This window comes from Cheilinus undulatus, linkage group 1 (genome assembly GCF_018320785.1).
Source record: "Cheilinus undulatus linkage group 1, ASM1832078v1, whole genome shotgun sequence".
NCBI lineage: Eukaryota > Metazoa > Chordata > Actinopteri > Labriformes > Labridae > Cheilinus > Cheilinus undulatus.
In genome coordinates this window covers 4,375,295-4,395,714 of record NC_054865.1, presented here as the reverse complement: position 1 = coordinate 4,395,714, position 20,420 = coordinate 4,375,295, and the positions used below count along the sequence as shown (strand labels likewise).

The 20,420-nt window shown below is 44.6% G+C and overlaps 1 protein-coding gene across 1 annotated transcript in view; it reads right to left on the bottom strand.

The window, feature by feature from the left end:
* The window catches only part of LOC121511318 (latent-transforming growth factor beta-binding protein 1-like), a 75,329-nt gene that overhangs the window by 1,932 nt on the left and 52,977 nt on the right, over window positions 1-20,420 (bottom strand). The window contains exons 13-20 of the mRNA XM_041789956.1: window positions 17,957-18,094; window positions 17,666-17,827; window positions 17,398-17,487; window positions 15,267-15,395; window positions 10,320-10,460; window positions 9,150-9,326; window positions 3,242-3,403; window positions 18-167 (exon numbers count right to left, since the gene is read on the bottom strand). Of these exons, the coding sequence (XP_041645890.1) occupies window positions 18-167; window positions 3,242-3,403; window positions 9,150-9,326; window positions 10,320-10,460; window positions 15,267-15,395; window positions 17,398-17,487; window positions 17,666-17,827; window positions 17,957-18,094 (1,149 nt within the window). The remainder of the gene's footprint in view (window positions 1-17; window positions 168-3,241; window positions 3,404-9,149; window positions 9,327-10,319; window positions 10,461-15,266; window positions 15,396-17,397; window positions 17,488-17,665; window positions 17,828-17,956; window positions 18,095-20,420) is intronic.

The following is a 20,420-nucleotide window of genomic DNA, read 5'->3' as shown; positions in this document are numbered from 1 at the left end:
ATTCAGCGCCCTCTTACCAATGCAGGACATGCGTGACAGATCCAGAGTATATCCATCGAAGCAGTCGCAGGTGTAACCCTCCTGAACCCGGACACAGCGGCCGTTCTCGCAGCCGTTCAGTATCCCACACTCCTCTGCTCGCAGACCCTCGAACGCCCCGTACGGATCTGTGGCACAAAAACAAACCTGGATCACAGTCTGGACTGTGACGGGATCAGATGTTTATGGGGACTTAATTTCTCTGCTAGTGGGTCTGAACCCATGCTGTAGTGCTGGGAAACTGCTTCAGTCTGTCTACTGTTTCAGAAAGGGAGAAATATGCAGGAGTGCATGTACAAAATGACACTCTGATATCAAACGACCCCTAGTCACTGACAGCATTTACCACAGGGTCTGGCTGCAGACAGCAGATCTCAGACGTCCCCCCTCGCAGATCTCTACCGTGAGACGCAGATTCTGTCAGAACAGAAGGGATGTAGTTTGCTGATACAGCGTTTTCAATGTTTTCTTTAATTCACCTTTGACCCTACAAAGTCTGGAAGCTACAGTCACAAAATAAACACATTCAAAGCAATACAGTCCAAGAGCCATGTCATAAATAAACAGAGGTCAAAGGTCAAACCCAGAATTCATTTATGTGTAGACCTGTTTTACAAGTAGATACGGTGGCTCACTTTGCTACATTAGCTTTAGCTAAAGCTAATGTAGCTTCACTAGTTATGCAGTCAACATTGCTATGTAAGCCAATGTAGCTACACTAGCTTTAGCTAAAGCTAATGTAGCTTCACTAGTTATGCAGTCAACATTGCTATGTAAGCCAATGTAGCTACACTAGCTTTCGCTAAAGCTAATGTAGCTTCACTAGTTATGCAGTCAACATTGCTATGTAAGCCAATGTAGCTGCATTAGCTTTAGCTAAAGCTAATGTAGCTAAAGCCAATGTAGCTTAAGCTAACCAAGCTAAAAGTGAACCACCGTTAGCATAACTACTTCTAAAACAGGTCTAGCATTAGCAAACTGAGTATAAGCTAACACAGCTAGCATAGCTCTGATTGCTTCAGCTGTATTTACGTATGTAGCTTGTTACCTTTGTAGCCTACATAGCTAATGTAGCTTTGGTGGCTTAATACCTATCTATTTAGCTAAAAAAGGTGTGTGGCTAAAGTGGCGTTTCTGCTTCAGACTTCTGGACTTCTAACTGTTGGTAGCCTAACCCGTACCTTAACCCTTACAGCTGAACGTTTAGTCAGATTTTATCCAGAGCGTCTTAGCGTGTTTTTCTGTTCTGAGACGTAGACGTCTGAGCATTAACTCTTTCACCAGTTTAGGTTCAGTGGTTCTGAGTAAGTCACCCAGTAAAGGTTAGGGTGGTTCTGGACTTCTAGCTAATGATAATTAGCTTAGCCACAATAAAAAGACCTTGCTATGGATTAAACAGTAATAAAAATGCCCAAATAACACAGTAAAATCATTTCTGATGCCACAAGGTTTGCTTTCCCTTGACCTGTCCACTGAACTGAGGGTTTTTTTTAAAGGGAAATCAGATTTTTAAAGCAGCAGCGGTGTGCCCCCCCTCTATCTGGACAGCACTTAAAGGTAAGTAGTGCACAGCTGATGCCCTGGTGTGGTAGCACGACTTTAGGGCGTGTAAAGGATCAAACAGCATGTGATTAATGCAATCTGAAACTTTATTTCCCTAGTCTTAATTATAATAAACCCATAAGTGTGATCACAGGGAGCTTAGGCATATTCCAGAGAGGTGGCAGTCCTGAAACTAAATAATGATAATTGTTGGATTCGGCAGTTTGTGATGTTTCTCTGTGGAGGAGGGCTGAGTCTGCAACAGGAAAATATTTCCTGTGTATATTTTTGTTTAAATAGAACAAGGACGGGCTGCACTGTGGTGCAGGGGTTAGCGCTGCTGCCTCATAGCAAGAGGGTTCGCTGGTTCGCTCCCTGGCCAGGGCCTTTCTGAGCGGAGTTTGCATGTTCTCCCTGTGCACATGTGGGTTCTGTCCAGGTACTCCGGCTTCCTCCCACCACCAAAAACATGCTGATTAGGTTAACTGGTGACTCTAAATTGGCCGTAGGTTTGAGTGTGGGCGTGTTTGGTTGTCTGTCTCTACATGTCAGCCCTGTGATTGACTGACGACCGGTCCAGGGTGTACCCCGCCTCCCACCCAATGACAGCTGGGACAGGCTCCAGCCCCCCCCGCGACCCCTTATGGGATAAGCGGTGTAGAAAATGGATGGATGGATTGAACAAGGACATCAGTGTCTATCTGGGACAATGAAATCTGTGCAGAAATTTAAAAAAGATTCTCAAAAATCTGCAGAACTTGTCAGCGAATCATCAGATTATCTAAGTGAGCTGACACTGGCAGTGGTGTATGTGACTGCTCGGTGTCTGGCAGGACCTCAGACGGGCCTTCCTGGTTAAATATTTGTTCAAAGCATGTTTTGACAATGAAAACCAACCAAACATCAGAGTTTAAGCAAGGCTCCCCCCGCCTCAGTGGAAGCTCTGATAACCTGGGTTTATGCACTTTAGTAGCCAAAGGGAGAAGAAGTGATGAAACTGCTGGCTCTTACTGTCTGATGATTTAACCAAGCCTAAATCCATGCACTGACATCTTTCATGTCTGCCTCTTTCAGCCATCACTCCTCTGAAGGTTTTCCTCTGAGCAGAGTCAGCCGCTGGGGTTCTACCCAGCCTGTATTGTGTTTTTTAAGGTTCATAGTCTAACATGTTTTTAGCTTTATCACCACAAGAGGGCAGTGTTGTGTTGATGTTAAGCTGGGAAAAGAGAGGCGGGGTCATCAGTATAACACACTACACATATGCAAACCAACAGGCCTGAGTCCTTCTGTCGCTAAGATAGAAATCATTTCTGTGTCCTTTTTTCTAATCTTGTGAATAAAATCTCTGGAAATGACCGATTCAGGAAAGACAAGCAGGAATCAACAAGCACATGAAGAGTGTGTTCTCTTTTAGAGCACAAGATAAAACACACACTGTCCTGTTAAACACTGATTTAACTGTGAATGCACTGATATTGAAGGTGTTCCCCCTGCATGAAAAAGGGCAAGTTCATTTACTTAGCATACAGTGTGAGTGTGTTGCTCTACACGTACAGCGGAGCCATGTGTTCTTTAGAAAAAGAAAAGGAAATATTCCAGCCTGCTGTGGAAACGTCTATGTTATCCTGATATAAAGGGTGTTTAAATCAGAAATACTTACGCTCCTCACTCTCATAAAAAGGCAGAGCAGGCTGCTGCTCAGATGATGGTGAATAGTCTGGATTCACTTCATACTCATGGACCGGCCCGGCAACAAGGGCGTCTCGACCGTACGGCCGCCGCCCATCACCCAGAGGAAGGTTACACATGGACGCATAGTCCTCTGGGAAAGACAGACGGAGACAAAAGCCATAAATCAGTGGAAACACAACATCAGGAGCTGCAGAGGTCTGCGCCAACAATCACCATGACAACGAGGGTGAAGGAAGCCACGCTGGAGAGAGAAAAGGCAGAGCAAATAAAAACACCAGTTATGAAGGTCAACAAATGTGGAAATTAAATCACGGCCAGTAAAGATGCTGATAATTGATCAGACAGAGTTTTATGCTGTAAAATTCACTGACATGTTTCACAGTAGGGGGCGCTATAGCCTGTGCTGAAGTTAACCTTCAGTGTCACACATGGTCACACAGAGAGCTAGGAGATCTGAATAAAATCAGACGTTTCTAATGACAGTTACAGCTACTTCCTGTGTGATGGCGGGCATCGCCACTCAGACATACCTCAGTAAAACCGCCAAGGACAGAAATACGACAGTGAGTCAGGCCTTCTGTCCACGCCTGAGCCTCATGTGCTGAATGGAAACATTGTCCGTTTCCTGTTCTCAGCAGGGGGCGCCATGAAGAGGAACTAACATGGAGGTGTGTTCAGGCTGAGACTGTGGACCGACAACCTTTAAATTATAGATTCAAGTGTTTTCATGCTCTAGCCCTGACGATGGCCTCATCCTCTGAGGAACAAAAAAGTCGGGACAAGTTTCCATCTAAGTCAGGCCTGTTCAATCAGCGGCCCGGGGCCCACATGCGGCCCAGAACCAACCCCCAGCTGGCCCAGCCTGTGAGCATGCCAAAGATGCAGAGGGCAACCTGTTTCACAAGTTTTTATAAATATGCAATACTTCAGGCTGTAAATGCAACACTCCGCATAGCCTAACAACAGTCTACCCATAATGCACTGCGTTGCTAGTGATGCTGACAGAAGTTTAAACATTCCTGTTCAGCTGTAGCTACATGTGCTAATTTAGTTTTTACACACTTTCATATATGCCTGGGTAAGATGTGGCCCAAATGATTGATTTTATTTTCAAACACGTCTACTTCCTGCGGTTCTGTCCAAACAGCTCTGCTGGTGTGTTTTATGCACTTTTTCATGTGTTTTTGACATGCTGCCAAATTTAAAAGTTTAAAAGTGAGACTGATCTGTATTGTTTAGAAATGCCATTACCAGCTGCTTACTGGGTGCCGGACACGTGTTGCCCGCTACATTTCTTAACCTTAAATTCTGGCCCAGCTGAACTTGTAGTTGAAAGTCCTGATCTGGGGTCTTCTTAGATCAGGCTGTTTGGATGGAGGTCCACTCTAGTCATTTTGACCCTTTATAGTTCTAGGTGACAAAAACATCTTAGTCTTAAATGAAGTCCAGTGGTGGGACGTGGTGGTGCTGGATGGAACCACACATGATGTCCCAGAGGTGCTGGATCGGGTTCAGGTCTGAGGAACGAGCCGGCCAGCCCAGCATCAATGCCTTCATCATGCAGGAGCTGCTGGCTCACTCTGGGCATTGTCACACATCAGAAGGAACCCAGGGCACACTGCACCAGCATGTGGTCTCACCATGGGTCTGAGGACCTCCTCCTGGTACCTCATGACAGCCAGGGTACCTCTGGCTAGCACATGGAGGTCTGTGCAGGCCTCCCCAGACCATCACTGAGCCAAAGCGGTCATGCTGGATGTTGCAGGCAGCAGAGCGTTCTCCACGGCGTGCTCTCGTCTGTGAAGACAACAGGCGCCAACTCTGGAGTTCTCTGGTAAACGCCAGTCAGGCTGCACGGTGCTGGTCTGTGAGCACAGACCCCACTGTGGATGCAAGACCCAGATCCTGCAGTACTGTAATGCCGTATGGTATAGCTGCCTCACAGTCACTGCAAAATCTGGACTAAGACACTTGATTAAAATCTGTTCAAAGATTGTGGGCCAACCTCTGGACGCACTGTTTGAAGCTGCCTATCACAATAACACCATGCGATTGGCTAAGAACATCATCTCTGACCCCAGCCATGTTCTAAACAAAGAATATGTACTGTTACCATCAGGGCGTCGGTACTCTGTGCCACGCTTTAATAGGGTCAGGTTCAAACAGTCCTTCATACATCAGTCCATCCTAAAGCTAAATGAGGAGCTTAATCCACAAAATCACACAAAATCAATGAGGTTGTAATTGGGTAGACGGTTTTTTGTTAATTGTCCTCATTGAATGTTATATGTATGTCTGTGTATATCGTCCCTTGAATTGTGTATGACGGAGCTGCTGTTTTAATGCAAAACAAATTTCAGATCTTGCATTTGACAATAAAGTATTATCAATCAATCAATCAATCAATCAATCCCACCCTCACTGAGTCTGGTTCTGACAGTCTGAGCAGAAACGTGCAACTAGTGAGCTGCTGGAGGTCATTTTAAGGGTTCTGGCAGTCCTGCTCCTGGACTCATCCTGGTCCTCCTTCACAAAGAAGCAGAAAGAAGTCCTGTTCCTGGACTCGTCCTGGTCCTCCTTCACAAAGAAGCAGAAAGAAGTCCTGTTCCTGGACTCGTCCTGGTCCTCCTTCACAAAGAAGCAGAAAGAAGTCCTGCTGCTGGGCTGTTGTCCTCCTAAACCCCCTCCACGTCTCCTGGTGTACTGGTCTGTCTCCTGGTGTACTGGTCTGTCTCCTGGTGTACTGGTCTGTCTACTGATATACTGGTCTAAGTTATATTGAGTACCATTGAATTACAGGGTAGAAAAATCATCCATACTCCTGTTTTGAGTGATGCCAACTAAAAAGAAAGTAAAGCCAAAGATGGGTTTCATACCTGCTGCCTAACACCCACAGGCCAGTAGGTGGCAGTAACTACATGGAGTTAGGACTGGGGGATAAAGAAGAAGAAGAACTGCACTTGTTTGAAAACTGGAAAGAAGAAGATACATGTGTTTGAGCTTGCACAGAAGCCAACGTGAAGTTTACCCGTGTTTTGGCAACACAAGCAGTTTGTATTTTTACCTCAGAGGAAGCTTTTATTTTTGACGACAGACCACAATGTAAGTTGTTTAGAAGGTAACAAGTATTTCTTTATTAATTGTTTCAACTGAGAGTAGTGAACTTTTAACACGGCTTTTTAAATAAAGAACAATTGCACTTCAGTTCAAATAACTAAAATTCCTTTGTGTAGAGTACTTAGGTAAGGAAGTTATTAGTGCTCAAGATTTAGTACAGACTACACTGTAAACCCGGATTTTGTTTCTACTTAAACGTTTTAGCAATCATTACTTATTCTTTTATGTTTTGTCAAAAAAACGTTGATATTTATAAATCAAATTAGTTGTTTGTACTATTCAGCTGAAAGATGCAATGCTCATGTTAAACTGAGATAACTTAGTATGTTAAGTACTTTAAGGGGAGGGGCTATTTCAAAATTTTCAAGAAACCATGGGTGAGACTGTCAGTGCATCTGTTGGCACCAGCAGGCAATGCTTCCATCATGACTTCCACACAAAGCCAATGCTTTGCCTCATCGTGTCTCCACTCCACCAGGGTGGGAGTAATTGGCTGGTCTGGATCACCGTCTGGATCCAGTAATGTTTATAAAGGACTACTCACTATTGGGAGTGGGCTAGTGGTGGATGTCTGCATTTTCTGAGTGCTTTTCTGGTTGTGGCGAGCAGTCATGAGGACCGGCTCCCAGACAGGTTGAACGACTTTGACAAGCTCTCACACAGGAGGCGTGAGCAGCTCTTATTTATTCTGAACCACAGGTACACTCACATACAGATAGGGTGGTCTGCAACATTGACCCCCTCACTCATGGTGTCACAATTCAAAAAACATTTCTCACTAAAAACATGAACTAATAGACTCTACTCTACACAGAGGAATTTTAGTTGTAATAGCTTGATTTGAAGTTAACTATACTGAGATACGTCCAGTGCTCACAACTTTAAAAGAAGTACAGCTTACACAGATATAATCATTTCACTCTACTTGACACAATTAAGTTCTTTTACTCACTTTTCCCAAGGTAATCAGTTTCCTAAATTCTTTTAAGTATACTTAACTTGTTAGAATTTACAGTGCAGACTAATTCATCAGATTAAGAGAGCAGCTGCTAAAATGTCATTACAAAGCAGCAAACAGGTATCTGAAGCTGCTGGTGCCTCTGGAGTCCCACCAACCTGGAGGATCCTCCAGAGGCTTGCAGTCGTGTATAAACCTACTATTCAGCCCCCCCTAACCAATGCTCACAAGCAGAAACGGTTGCAGTGGGCCCAGAAATACATGAAGACTCATTTTCAAACAGTCTGGTTGACTGATGAGTGCCGTGCAACCCTGGATGGTCCAGATGGAGGAGTAGTGGATGGTTGGTGGATGGCCACCATGTCCCAACAAGGCTGTGACATCAGCAAGGAGGGGGCGGAGTCATGTTCTGGGCTGGATTCATGAGGAGAGAGCTGGTAGGCCCCTTTAGGGTCCCTGAAGGTGTGAAAATGACCTCGGCAAAGTATCTACAGTTTCTGACTGACCACTTTCCTCCATGGTACAAAAAGAAGAACCGTGCCCTCTGTAGCAAAATGATCTTCAATGCTCCATCTCACGCTGCAGAGAATCCCTCTGTGTCATTGGCTGCTATGGGCATAGAAGGAGAGAAACTCATGGTGTGGCCCCCATCCTCCCCTGACCTTTAACCCTGTTGAGAACCTTTGGAGCATCCTCAAGCTAAAGATCTATGAGGGTGGGAGGCAGTTCACATCAGAACAGCAGCTCTGGGAGGATATTCTGACATCCTGCAGAGAAATTCAAGCAGAAACTCTCCAAAAACTCACAAGTTCAATGGATGAAGAATAGTGAAGGAGATATCAGAGAAGGGCTCCTATGTTAACATGAACTTGTCCTGTTCAGATGTTTTTGATTGAAATAGCTTTGATTTCAGTGAATATGACCTCCTAATGATGCAGATTCAACACATGAACATTTTCACTTCTTTATGACCTAGAAAATCTGTTAAATCTCTGTTTTGCATAATAATGTGGAACAGTACATTTGGGGTTTTTATTTTTAAAAAAATAATGGTTATCATTATGAAGTTTGTTCAAAAACATCTGAATTATGCTCTAACGGCTGATGACTGGAAAACTATTATGACTTTCATTTGCATTAATATTTAGGAAAATAAGAGAAAAATGTCATTTGCTTAATAATATGGAAAGCAGGGTACACACCAGCAGGTGAAACTGATTCACACTCACTGCTGCTTCCTAACGGGACAGGCTGATCCAGGACGTGTGGCTGACTTGGAGGTACATTGTGGTGATAATGTGTTCCTTTATTTCTCTGAGCAGTGGATTTTGTCTCCTGAATCTGGTATCACATCATGATAGTGTCTTCTGTGCAGCCTGCTAAACCTGGGTCCTTCTGCTGCTCAGAGGCAGGAAGGTACAAATGCATTGTTTTTACAGATTTACCCACAGTGGAGAAATATCATGGATTTAGAATGTCTGGTGGAAACTACATGACATTTCAGACTAGTTTTAGTCTTCAGAGGTCTATTTAGCCAGTCTTAGTCTCATCTTTCTCACGAAAAAAGGCTGTGGACCACCGTTTTTAGTCCCAGGTATAGTTGATGAATGTAACCCTGTTCCACAGAGCCATCGGGCCAGGTCCATTCATCAAAATCATGTAGCCTGTAAGACCTACCAACAAGGGTCATGTGTGTGAAACCTGGTGACCACAGGAGCACGTTAAGGCTTTAAAAAAACCTACTCCCTGTTTATGGCGTTCACATGTACACATGGGCGGCGTGCTGTTGTGAGGTGTTTACCTGTGTTACTGGGCGGGCACAGAGCACAGTCCATGCCCCAGGCCTCTCCATACAGACAGCAGCACTCTGTATACGTGGTCTTCCTGTTGGGACCCAGCGGCCGGGTGCAGGTCATGGTGTCTGTCACCGTCTGCCAGCAGATACCCTGGTAGTCGACCTGCTCCGCTTCATGTTGCTCTGCCGAGAAACAGTCACGCCTTTAATCCTCAAGGGTTTATGCCTTTACTTTTAACCTTTTTCACCAAGAGTTTGCTCAGGATGTAAAGATTACCCTCCACTTACTGAGAGTCTGAACTCTACAACACTTACACGCCACCATCTTTTTTTTCTTTTGGGGGGCAGTTAAGAGGAAACCAAGCCAGAAGGGGAATACTGATCTACTTCCCAACCTCTCCATGGTCTGAGCTCTGGGTAATGACATCCTGACGGTGTCTGGGCTCAGCCTTAGAAATAGTGTGAAGAGTTCAGGCAGCTCAGAGTACAGCTGATCCCTGAGACCTGACAGCAGTATGGATGAGTACCTGATTTACAGGTCTTTGAAAAAGACAGGACCAGGTCTTTGCATGACTGGATATCAATCTGGAGCGCCGTTCCCAAAGCAGCGGGAAACTACAAGTCATGCTGCCTCGCATCAGTTCTAAGGGACAGAGCTATGACTGCTGATGAAAACATGATCACAGTTGATCTGAAGGTTATCTCCACTGAATGACAGGAGTCAGTCAGGAACAGTCAGCCAAGAAAACCACAGAAAGCTACAAACATGTCAGGGACGTGGGTTCTCATGAACCCTGCATGTAAATCTGAGGACATTCCTAAAACACAGTCATCATCGCTGCTTTTACATTTCTGAGGGAACTTCTGGAATGTCCGTTGACCTTTGAGAAACTTGGTTGTTAGGAATTTTCTTTTCATGGAACTTTGGGAATGAGTTTGTTTATTTTGGAGCGTTTCATTGAAAGTTTTGGGGAAATTTGCCTTGACTTAATCTTCGCATTTTATGGGAATTTGTTTGGATGTTTCAGGAAATGTATTTGGAAGTTTTCATGCACTTTCATGGAAATTTGGGGCACATATCTGTAATTTTTGGTGATTTGAGAGGGGAGGGCTGTCTTTTGAGAATTTTCATGGAGGCTGAACTTCCTGCTCTGGACTTTAAAGAGTCTGGGTTACCTGCCACCTCAGGGACGAAGACGCAGCGGTTGGTGTTTGGGTCCAGCACCATGGGATGAGTACAGAAGCATAAATACGAGCCGTCTGTGTTCAGACACTGTCCGCCAACACAAACAGACTCATCCTGGCATTCGTTGATATCTGCAGAGAAGAAAATCAGACACTCAGCGCAAACACTTCATAGCTACATCATGCTAGCTGCTCTGCCTGCTTATATTAGCACGCGGCAGTCGTCCAAACACAGACTTTAACTTCACATTTTAACATCAGAGTGTACACGGTTAGATAAACCTCAGCACAGAAGAGAATTCACCATCGATATCAACATTAAAAACTCACTAACGGCATTATAAATAGTGGTGCTCCGATCGATCGGCCACCGATCATTATCGGCTGATTTCCGTGGAAAAGTACATGATGGGCATATGTTGATCAATGCCTTTCATTGCCGATCACAAAAACCGATCACCTGTGGTTCATACTTTACAGCCTGCAGCCTGTGGAGACCCTGTGTGCAGTGTAGTGTTCCCCACCCCCTTTCCTTCACACTGCGCAGGCGCGCGGCGGCAAACCCAAACAAACATGTCTGCCGTGTGGAACTTTTATGCGATTTGTGAGAGTGATGTAAAGTTTGCATCCTGCGACACATGCCACGAAAAAATACCTCGAGGGGGAAGCACGTTAAAAAGCTTCAACACGACGAATTTAATACGACATTTGAAGAACAAACACTTGGCGGAGTATGGTGAGTTTTCGAGGCTCACAGCAGAGAATGAAAAAAAGGCAGCAGGAGCACCAACAGTCAAACGGCAGCTAACGCAGCCCACGCTGGGCAACACTCACCCAGTCAGAAGGCTAAGCAAATAACCCGAAAAATAATTGAATTCATCGGACTAGATGACCAGCCTTTCTCAGTGGTGGAAGACACCGGGTTCCGCCGACTGCTCTCTCACCTGGAGCCCCGCTACGTGCTACCTGGACGGAAATATTTCACTGATGTAGCCCTGCCAGAGCTCCACCAGACAGTGTACTCTCACATCGAAAGTGTTCTCAAAGAAGGCATCTCATCCTCTGTAAGTTTCACGAGTGATATCTGGAGCTCGAACGTCAGTCCTGTGTCGATGTTGAGTTTAACGGCTCACTGGATTGATTCAGATTTTCAACTTCACAAAGCTGTTCAGCATGCCCAGGAGTTTTCTGGCTCCCACACTGCCGTAGCTTTAGCAGCTGCATTTATGAAAATGCTCCAAACGTGGCATATTCCAAAAGACAAGGTACACTTTATGCTGAGAGATAATGCCCGAAACATGGTGAAAGCTATGACAGATGCTGGGTTACCAAGTTTGGGGTGTATGGCGCACACCCTGCAGCTGGTCATCCATGATGCAGTGCTGTCACAGCGCAGTATAAGTGACATTATTTCCACAGGGAGACGCATTGTGGGGTTTTTCAGGCATTCTCCCTTAGCATATGCAAGACTTCAGAGCGTACAGAAACAACTCGGCCAGCCCACCAAAAGACTTCAACAAGATGTCAGCACTAGGTGGAACAGCTCCTATTATATGCTCAACAGTCTCCTTGAGCAAAAACGGGCATTGGGAGTTTATGCAGCTGACTTTGATCTACCTGCTACCTTTACATCTTCCCAGTGGGAATTGACTGAAAACATAACTACCCTCCTGGAACCTTTTGAAGAACTGACCAAGGAAATATGCTCATCAACTGCATCTGCCGCTGATGTAATACCCTCTGTGATGGCTTTAAAGCGTCTCCTTGCCAAAGATACGGCAGCAGATCATGGTGTAAAGACAACTAAGGCCACATTGCTGGAAGCTGTCACCAAAAGATTTGCTGACATTGAAAAGGAGCCCCTTACAGCTTGGCAACCATCACAGACCCAAGGTGAGAAAATGATCAGCAAAATAATAATGGAGAAAAAGCATTTACATATTCATAGTTAATGGCCTAATTATCAAGCACCCTGAAACAATGAGTTTCATGTGAAATTAATGTAATTTCCCCCATTCAAGGTACAAAGACAGATTTTATTCTGAAGGACTCAAGACCAAAACACATGGACTGCTTCTTGGTCTGATGACAGAGGCCACCCAGAGGGACTCAAACCAAGAACCTGAAGCCAACAACACAGGCCAGCCAGCAGAGAAAGTGCCACGACCTGGATCCTTGTCTTCAATGTTTGGTGAAATCCTAGCGGAAGAAACCCTGCAGCAGGCTCATGCTGACAGTGCAGCACCATCAGAGATGATCATCTACCTCTCAGAGCCACCCTTCTCTCGGAGTGCATCACCACTGGAGTACTGGAAAACTAATAAGGAACGCTTTCCGGACCTTGCTAGAGTAGCAAGAGCCTACTTGTCTGCACCCTGCACAAGTGTGGAGAGTGAGCGCTTATTCAGTGCTGCATCCAACATTGTGGATGAACACAGGAATAGACTCATGACTGAAAAAGCAGAGATGCTCCTCTTTATTAAAAAGAATCTTCCCACAATGCTTACTAACAAGTCATAGGCATTTAGCCTATGCACTGCTGTTCAACATTTTTTCCTTGTCAAAAGCAAATGCACTTTAATTTCACTTGTGCTGTTTTTCTGTTTCAAGGTCTGTTAGACCATATTAATGTTATTATTTAACAAGAAAATGGGCAAATTTTATTTTACATACTAAGCAACAGACCCATTACTTATTTTATAAATCTAAGAAATGGTAAATACTGAGTTTGTTGCCCATGCACAAGACAATAAGTCAAGTTGCCAGGTATTTTCAATTTAGGAACTTATTTACTTGACTTTAAATGTATCTTTCTTTACTTCACATTACGTGATCCAGGCAGTGTTTTGAGATATGTGGCTTTTTGTTTATTTGACTTTTTGCACTATTTAGCCTGTTGAGAGTCCTGATCATTTCAATCTGTTAAAGATTGTGTTTCTGAAAGCAGGTAAATTTAAGCATTTTTCAGTTGTCCTTTTGACTGAATAGTTGCTGCATTGTGCCTGCAAGGGTTTTGTATTTATTCTCTTGAAAAAGTTAGTAAAATATGTTTGTCTAAATTAAGGTGATTTTATGTAGTGTGTGTGTAGTGTGTGTGACAGTAGTGTGTGTGACAGTAGTGTGTGTAGGTGACAGCCTGCTGTCAGCAGCAGACTCAGACTGCAGGACTGGTTAGAACTATCAGCCTTGTAATCATCAGGATGATCCTGACGCTGGCTGCTGTACTTCCTGGTCTGTGTGGATAGGTCTGAGTCAGGATCAAACATCTGGACTCTGGAATTTTACTCCATTCTTCTATGATAAACTGCTCAAGCTCTGTCAGGTTGATCAGGGATCAGGACTGAACAGACCTGTAAAGACCAGATACTAATCCTCTACTGGACTGAGGTCTGGGCTTTGACTCGGCCACTCCAGAACATTCTCCTTGTTGTCTTTAAACCATTTCTGTGGAGCTTTCTCTGGATGCTTCGGCTCATTGTCTGACTGGAGAATAAATCTTCTCTAAGCCGTAGTTCTCTGTCAGACTGAAGAAGATTGACCTCCAGGATTTTCCTATATTTTAGTGCATTCATTCTCCCCTATACCTTTACAAGCTTTCCAGGGCCAACTGCTGAGAAGCATCCCCACAGCATGATGCTGCTGAGAAGCATCCCCACAGCACGATGCTGCTGAGAAGCATCCCCACAGCACGATGCTGCTGAGAAGCATCCCCACAGCACGATGCTGCTGAGAAGCATCCCCACAGCATGATGCTGCTGAGAAGCATCCCCACAGCACGATGCTGCTGAGAAGCATCCCCACAGCATGATGCTGCTGAGAAGCATCCCCACAGCATGATGCTGCCACCAGCGTGCTCCACAGTGGGGATGGTGTGTTTGTGGTGATGTCAGTGTTTGGCGTCTTGTCTGATGGTCTCAAAGCTCCATTCTGGTCTCATCAGACCAAAGACCTTTCTTCCTCTTGACCATGGAGTCTCCCACAGTCCTTCTGGTGAACTCTAGTCCAGATTGAATCTGAGTTTTCTTCAACAGTGTCTTTCTCTTTGCCACTCTCCCATAAAGCTCTGACTGGTGAAGAACCCGGCCAACAGTTGTTGTCTGCAGAGTCTCTCCATCTCAGCTGCTGAAGCTTGGAGCTCCTTCAGAGTAGTCATAGGTGTCTTGGTGTCCTCTCTCACTAGTCTCCTTCTTGCACGCCCACTCAGTGTGTGAGGACGGTCTGATCTAGGCAGATTTACACGTGTGACATATTCCTTCAGTTCTTCATGATGGATTTAACTGAACTCTGGGGGATGTTCAGAGACTTGGAGATGTTTCTGTCTCCATCCTCTGACTTAGACTTTTCAGTGACCTTTCCTCAGAGTGTTCTTTTGTCTTCATTGTGTAGTGGTAGCCAGGAATACTGATGAACCAGCGACTGGAGCTTCCAGAGTCAGGTGTCTTTCTACTACGATTACTGACTGACCTACCTGATTAGCTGGACCTCTGTTGGATTAGCTCAGTCACTTTAAAGGGTGAATATTTATGCAATAAATTATTAAATTTAACAGATTTTTTTTCTTGGACATTACTTTGTAGAAATCTGTTTTCACTTAGACATTAAAAACTTTTGTTGTTATTTTTTTGGTCAGAAAAGCCAAATTATATGGACCATGATTGATTTATAAAGCCGATAAAGGCTAAAACATCCAAATGAATGCTTTTTAAAGACGCTGTATATTAAAGGAGCAGCTGTGTTGTGTTTTGCTCTTCCATTTTAAATGTTTAATTGAAAGGTTCACATTGAAGCCTTCCTGACCCACCACTCTCAGTGATTGGCTATGAAATAATCTAGAAATCTAAGGTATAGCCCACAGGTAATCCAGGCTGTAGCTATCAACACATGATGGATAGATGAGATTGATGAAGGCTTATGTTCTTTCTCTGCCAGTGTCCTGACCTTTACACTCCAGTTTAGCCGGGTCGTAGTCCTGTCCCGTCTTGCAGTAACACTCGTAGCCCCCCTCAGTGTTTAAACAGAAGCCTCCTTTACACACCTCCTGTCCAAACAGTGTGCATTCATCTGCATCTGTAAAACAGAGAAGACGGCTCATTATGCTGACTGGTGGCTTTTAAAGTGTCCCAGTACAGAACCAGGATCAACCACAGAGGTATGAAAGGCACACATGGGCCAGTGTAACATTAGCATCCCAGTACATAGTCAGATCCTGCTGCTGCTGCAGACCTTTAACTGGTCACAGCAGTGAACAGCTGTTCTAAACGCTTTTCTACTCAATGAAGTGTTGATGGAATGATTCTAAATCCCCTACACCGCCACCTACTGGACAACAGTGACAGGTGTTCCAATAATGTCCTCAAAATCCAGACAGGAAACGGAGAGTCACAAATGCCAAGCAGCTCAGCAGAATTAACTGTAAACATTATCCAGTGTTAATTCTGACAGCTATCTTTAACTTTAGTCTCAGTCTTTTCATCACATCTTTGAGTTTTAGTCACATCTTAGTCATTTCTACCTAGCTTTGGTCTAGTTTTAGTCCATAAAAAGTCACATTCTAGTCTTTACTTCTAGTCCAAGCATGTTTTCTCCTGCTAAATGATGGTAGTATGTTCTGTGGACTAACCCTGGGGTCCTGGAGATGCTTTGCTTTTTGTCAGATTTACTCACAGTGGAGAAATCTGGTGGATTTTTAATGTCCGATGAAAACTAAATTACATTTTATTCTGGTTTCAGTTATGTTCAGTTAAGTTTTAGTCGACGACATTAAAACTGGTGCTATCAGGCATCATAATCAAACACTGAGCATTATTGAACTGTAAGATGGGAATTTTGGAACAAAACTTGAGTTTTCATCAGTTTTATTCAAAATGTTTCTGTTCAAATTCAGTCTTAGAATACCTGCAGCGGTTCTCTGTGGTTCTCCATGCTAGAACTGGAGGCAGTTCAACCTGACATGCTGTTTGTTTCCTGCGTCGGTCAGTAAAACTCCAAACTGAGGGATAAAACATCTTCAAACTCAGATGTAAGAGCTCAGAATTGATTCTTTCTACCCCAGTGGGCAAACATTATCTAAAAATGTTCACAGAGAACTAATTCAACTTTCATTTTTATCCACGCCAACCCTCCTTCTTTAGCAATGCGATGTAGTATAACTGCAAAATTTCATAATCTCCACTCTAGTAGACAACTATGATTGTCCTCTACAATCATAAAAAGTCTTTTTTTTAAAGTCACTTTTTTGTCCCACACAGTTCAAAAAACAGAAATGTAGTTCTGGTTTTAATAATTCCCGCATTAAAGCAGAGGACAACTCAAAGTGTAGGAGGGGCCAACCTTCCCTTAACTAACACTGCTGGGGGCAAAACTTTGGTCTGATTCACACATTCTGATTGAAACATTATTTTCTACCCAATAATTCACCTGTAAAATCAGTCCCTAATGACAGTACTGCGGCCGGCCACAAGGGGGCGACTGAGATATTTTCGCTTACATTTCTGCAGCTTTAGAATGGCATCCCTGGATTCAACGCTGATACGCTGCGCCATGATTGGCCAGAACACATGCAGGAAACAAATCCTTTTTTTAAGAGCCTCAGGAAGGGAGGCTGCTCTCTCAGCGCCTGAGGCCCATGGCTGTGTGCTTCCTGTCTGATAAGTCACTCAGTTTAAAGGGTTTCATTAGAAAAACATAAATGTTAAAAAATACCATGCAATATTGTTCCTAATGTTTGTATGCTGAAGGGTAACTGACTTCCTGTTACAGACCTGCTTTATTCTGAAAGGTAAAAAGGAACACCTGAAGATCGACATGAACTTAACCACAGGAAAATGGACGTGTTAACCATTAAAAGGAAAGAAGGCGGCATCATCTCAGCTCTAACTGTGAAAAACAGCAATAAAGAACAGCAGCTGACTGTCTGACAGATTTAAAACTGTTCTCTCAGCCATTTAAAGCTTGAATACATAGTAAAACCGGACCTGACTAAGAAGTGGGAGCAGTGTGTGCTTGTCCTGATTCAGAGCTAGGTGGTCTCTGGTGGATTCATCCACAGCATCTAGTTCCTCTGTCTTACCTTTATAACTGTCAGACGTTGGTACGCCATAAAGCAGGTCTTCAGTGGGAACAAAGCCTCTCCCAGATGGACACATCTGGTTGAACTGGTCTGAAGGGGGAAAGGAGATTTGGGTTGAAGTGTCCATAATACTAAAGACATGTTTTAGTCCTTCTTCATGGTCAGGGCCCTGAAAAGACTCCGCCCATGCTCAGCCGTGGTTTGCATTGGAAACAGAGTGAATACATTAGTCTGCCGTTGCCCTCTCACCTGTCCTTCTGGTACTCACCTGTGCCGTTGACAGGACAGGGATAGACCTCACAGTTGTCCCCCCAGCCGGCCCCCAGCGTGCAGCAGCACTCCTGCAGGGTGACATGGCTGGTCAGCACGCTCTCGCAGAGGTGTTCGTCGTTCAGGCGATGGTAGCACTCCTTACGCTCCACCGACGAGGCTGGAAAAGAAAGATCCACGTCTGCTGCTTGATTTCCAGCTTGTGTTTGTCATCCGCCCAATAAATGCACATAGAAAACCCCTCAGCATCTGGACCCCCTTCAGGTCCTCAGCTCTTCTTTTGGCTCACCTGTGGGAACGGGCCCACACTTGGCCGTCATGTGGTTGTATTCCTGCCCGCTGGGACACACGCAGAGGAAGGAGCCGTCCACATTTACACACTGAGCTTCTCCACACACAGTGCTCAGCAGCTCACACTCATTTACATCTGAGGAGAAGAGCAGTGTGCAGCCACGTCAGAGGAACCTCTGGAGAAACCTTCACACACTCTACACACTCTACACACTCTACACACACTCTACACACACGCTACGCACTCTACACACACTCTACACACTCTACACACTCTACACACACTCTACACACACGCTACGCACTCTACACACACTCTACACACTCTACACACTCTACACACACTCTACACACACGCTACGCACTCTACACACACTCTACACACTCTACACACTCTACACACACTCTACACACTCTACACACTCTACACACACTCTACACACTCTACACACACTCTACACACTCTACACACTCTACACACACTCTACACACTCTACACACTCTACACACTCTACACACACTCTACACACTCTACACACTCTACACACACTCAACACACATGCTACGCACTCTACACACACTCTACACACTCTACACACTCTACACACTCTACACACACTCTACACACACGCTACGCACTCTACACACACTCTACACACTCTACACACTCTACACACACTCTACACACTCTACACACTCTACACACTCTACACACTCTACACACTCTACACACACTCTACACACTCTACACACTCTACACACACTCTACACACTCTACACACTCTACACACACTCTACACACACGCTACGCACTCTACACACTCTACACACTCTACACACTCTACACACACTCTACACACTCTACACACTCTACACACTCTACACACACTCTACACACTCTACACACTCTACACACACGCTACGCACTCTACACACACTCTACACACACTCTACACACTCTACACACACTACACACACTCTACACACACTTAACACACACTCAACACACACTCTACACACACTCTACACACACAACACACACTCTACACACACTCTACACACACAACACACACTCTACACACAGTCTACACACACAACACACACTCCATACACATAACACACACAATACACACTCTGCACACATAACACACACACTCTATACACATAACACACACAATACACATAACACACACAACACACACTCTACACACACACTCTACACACACTCTACACACACACAACACACACAACACACACTCTACACACACTCAACACACATCCCATCCCATCCATAGAGTAGAGTTGAGTGTCGAGAACACATCAACATGTGTCTGCAGGAGCTAGGGATCGAACACGCGACCTTCTAGAGCAGAGATGGCGACTCTACCTCCTGAGCCACAGACGCCCTCAAATGTTCAACAGATGAGAAAATGCAGTGTGGTGACTTTCTGGCGTTTCTTTCTGAGATAAAATGTTGAACAGCTGATAATCCCTGGTCTGGTTGATTAGAGGGGAAGTTAACCTTACCCAGGGTCTCTAGGCGTCAGTGCCCCACCACATACTGAGGGGCCCTTTCATTATTCTGGCCAGCACTGCACTCTGCACTTTTGGACACATTGCTTCTTCTCACTCTTTTTTATTTTTCCGTCAACTGAAAACCAGAACTACTTCCAAGCAGATAGATGTCTGATAAGGTCAGGGTCAGGGTTGGGGTCAGTTAAATGTCCACAGTTATCAGGGTTAGGGTTAGGGTTAGTTAGGGTCAGGGTTGGGGTTAGGGTTAGGGGTTAGGGGTTATGGTTAGGGTCAGTTAAATGTCCACGGTTATCAGGGTTAGGGTTAGGGTTAGTTAGGGTTAGGGTTAGGGGTTAGAGGTTACGGTTAGGGTCAGTTAAATGTCCACGGTTATCAGGGTTAGGGTTAGGGTTAGGGTTAGTTAGGGTTAGGGGTTAGGGGTTACAGTTAGGGTCAGTTAAATGTCCACAGTTATCACACAGAAGGGCTCGGTGCTTTTTCTTCTCCTGAATCCAAAATATGTTGAGTTTGTCCTTGAATCAGGACACGCTGTAGAAAGTTTAAAGAAAGGCTGTCAGAGTTTTTTGTGATATTTTGTAAACAAGGAAGGGATGAGCTTGAGGCCAAATGGCCTTGCCCTTTGACCTCTGACCTCTAAGATCTAACCATATTGTCCTTGAGACAGAGTAAACATTTGTGCAAAGTTTTCAGAAATTCCCATGAAGCATTCTTACTCAACAAGAAAGGGCTAGACAGAAGCATGGAGGGGAAGTCTAAACCATGCCTGGGCTGTCCCAGGTGTGGAGCCATGAAAAGGTGCTACTAAAGCTTTAATAACATTCATTCTCCCCTCCAAAGACTTTTTCATGGCTGTTATTTCCATGTAGAGAGCAAAGCCAGAGAAGGGGGCAGAGCTGCATTCAGAAGTGAAAGTCTCATGGTGGAAA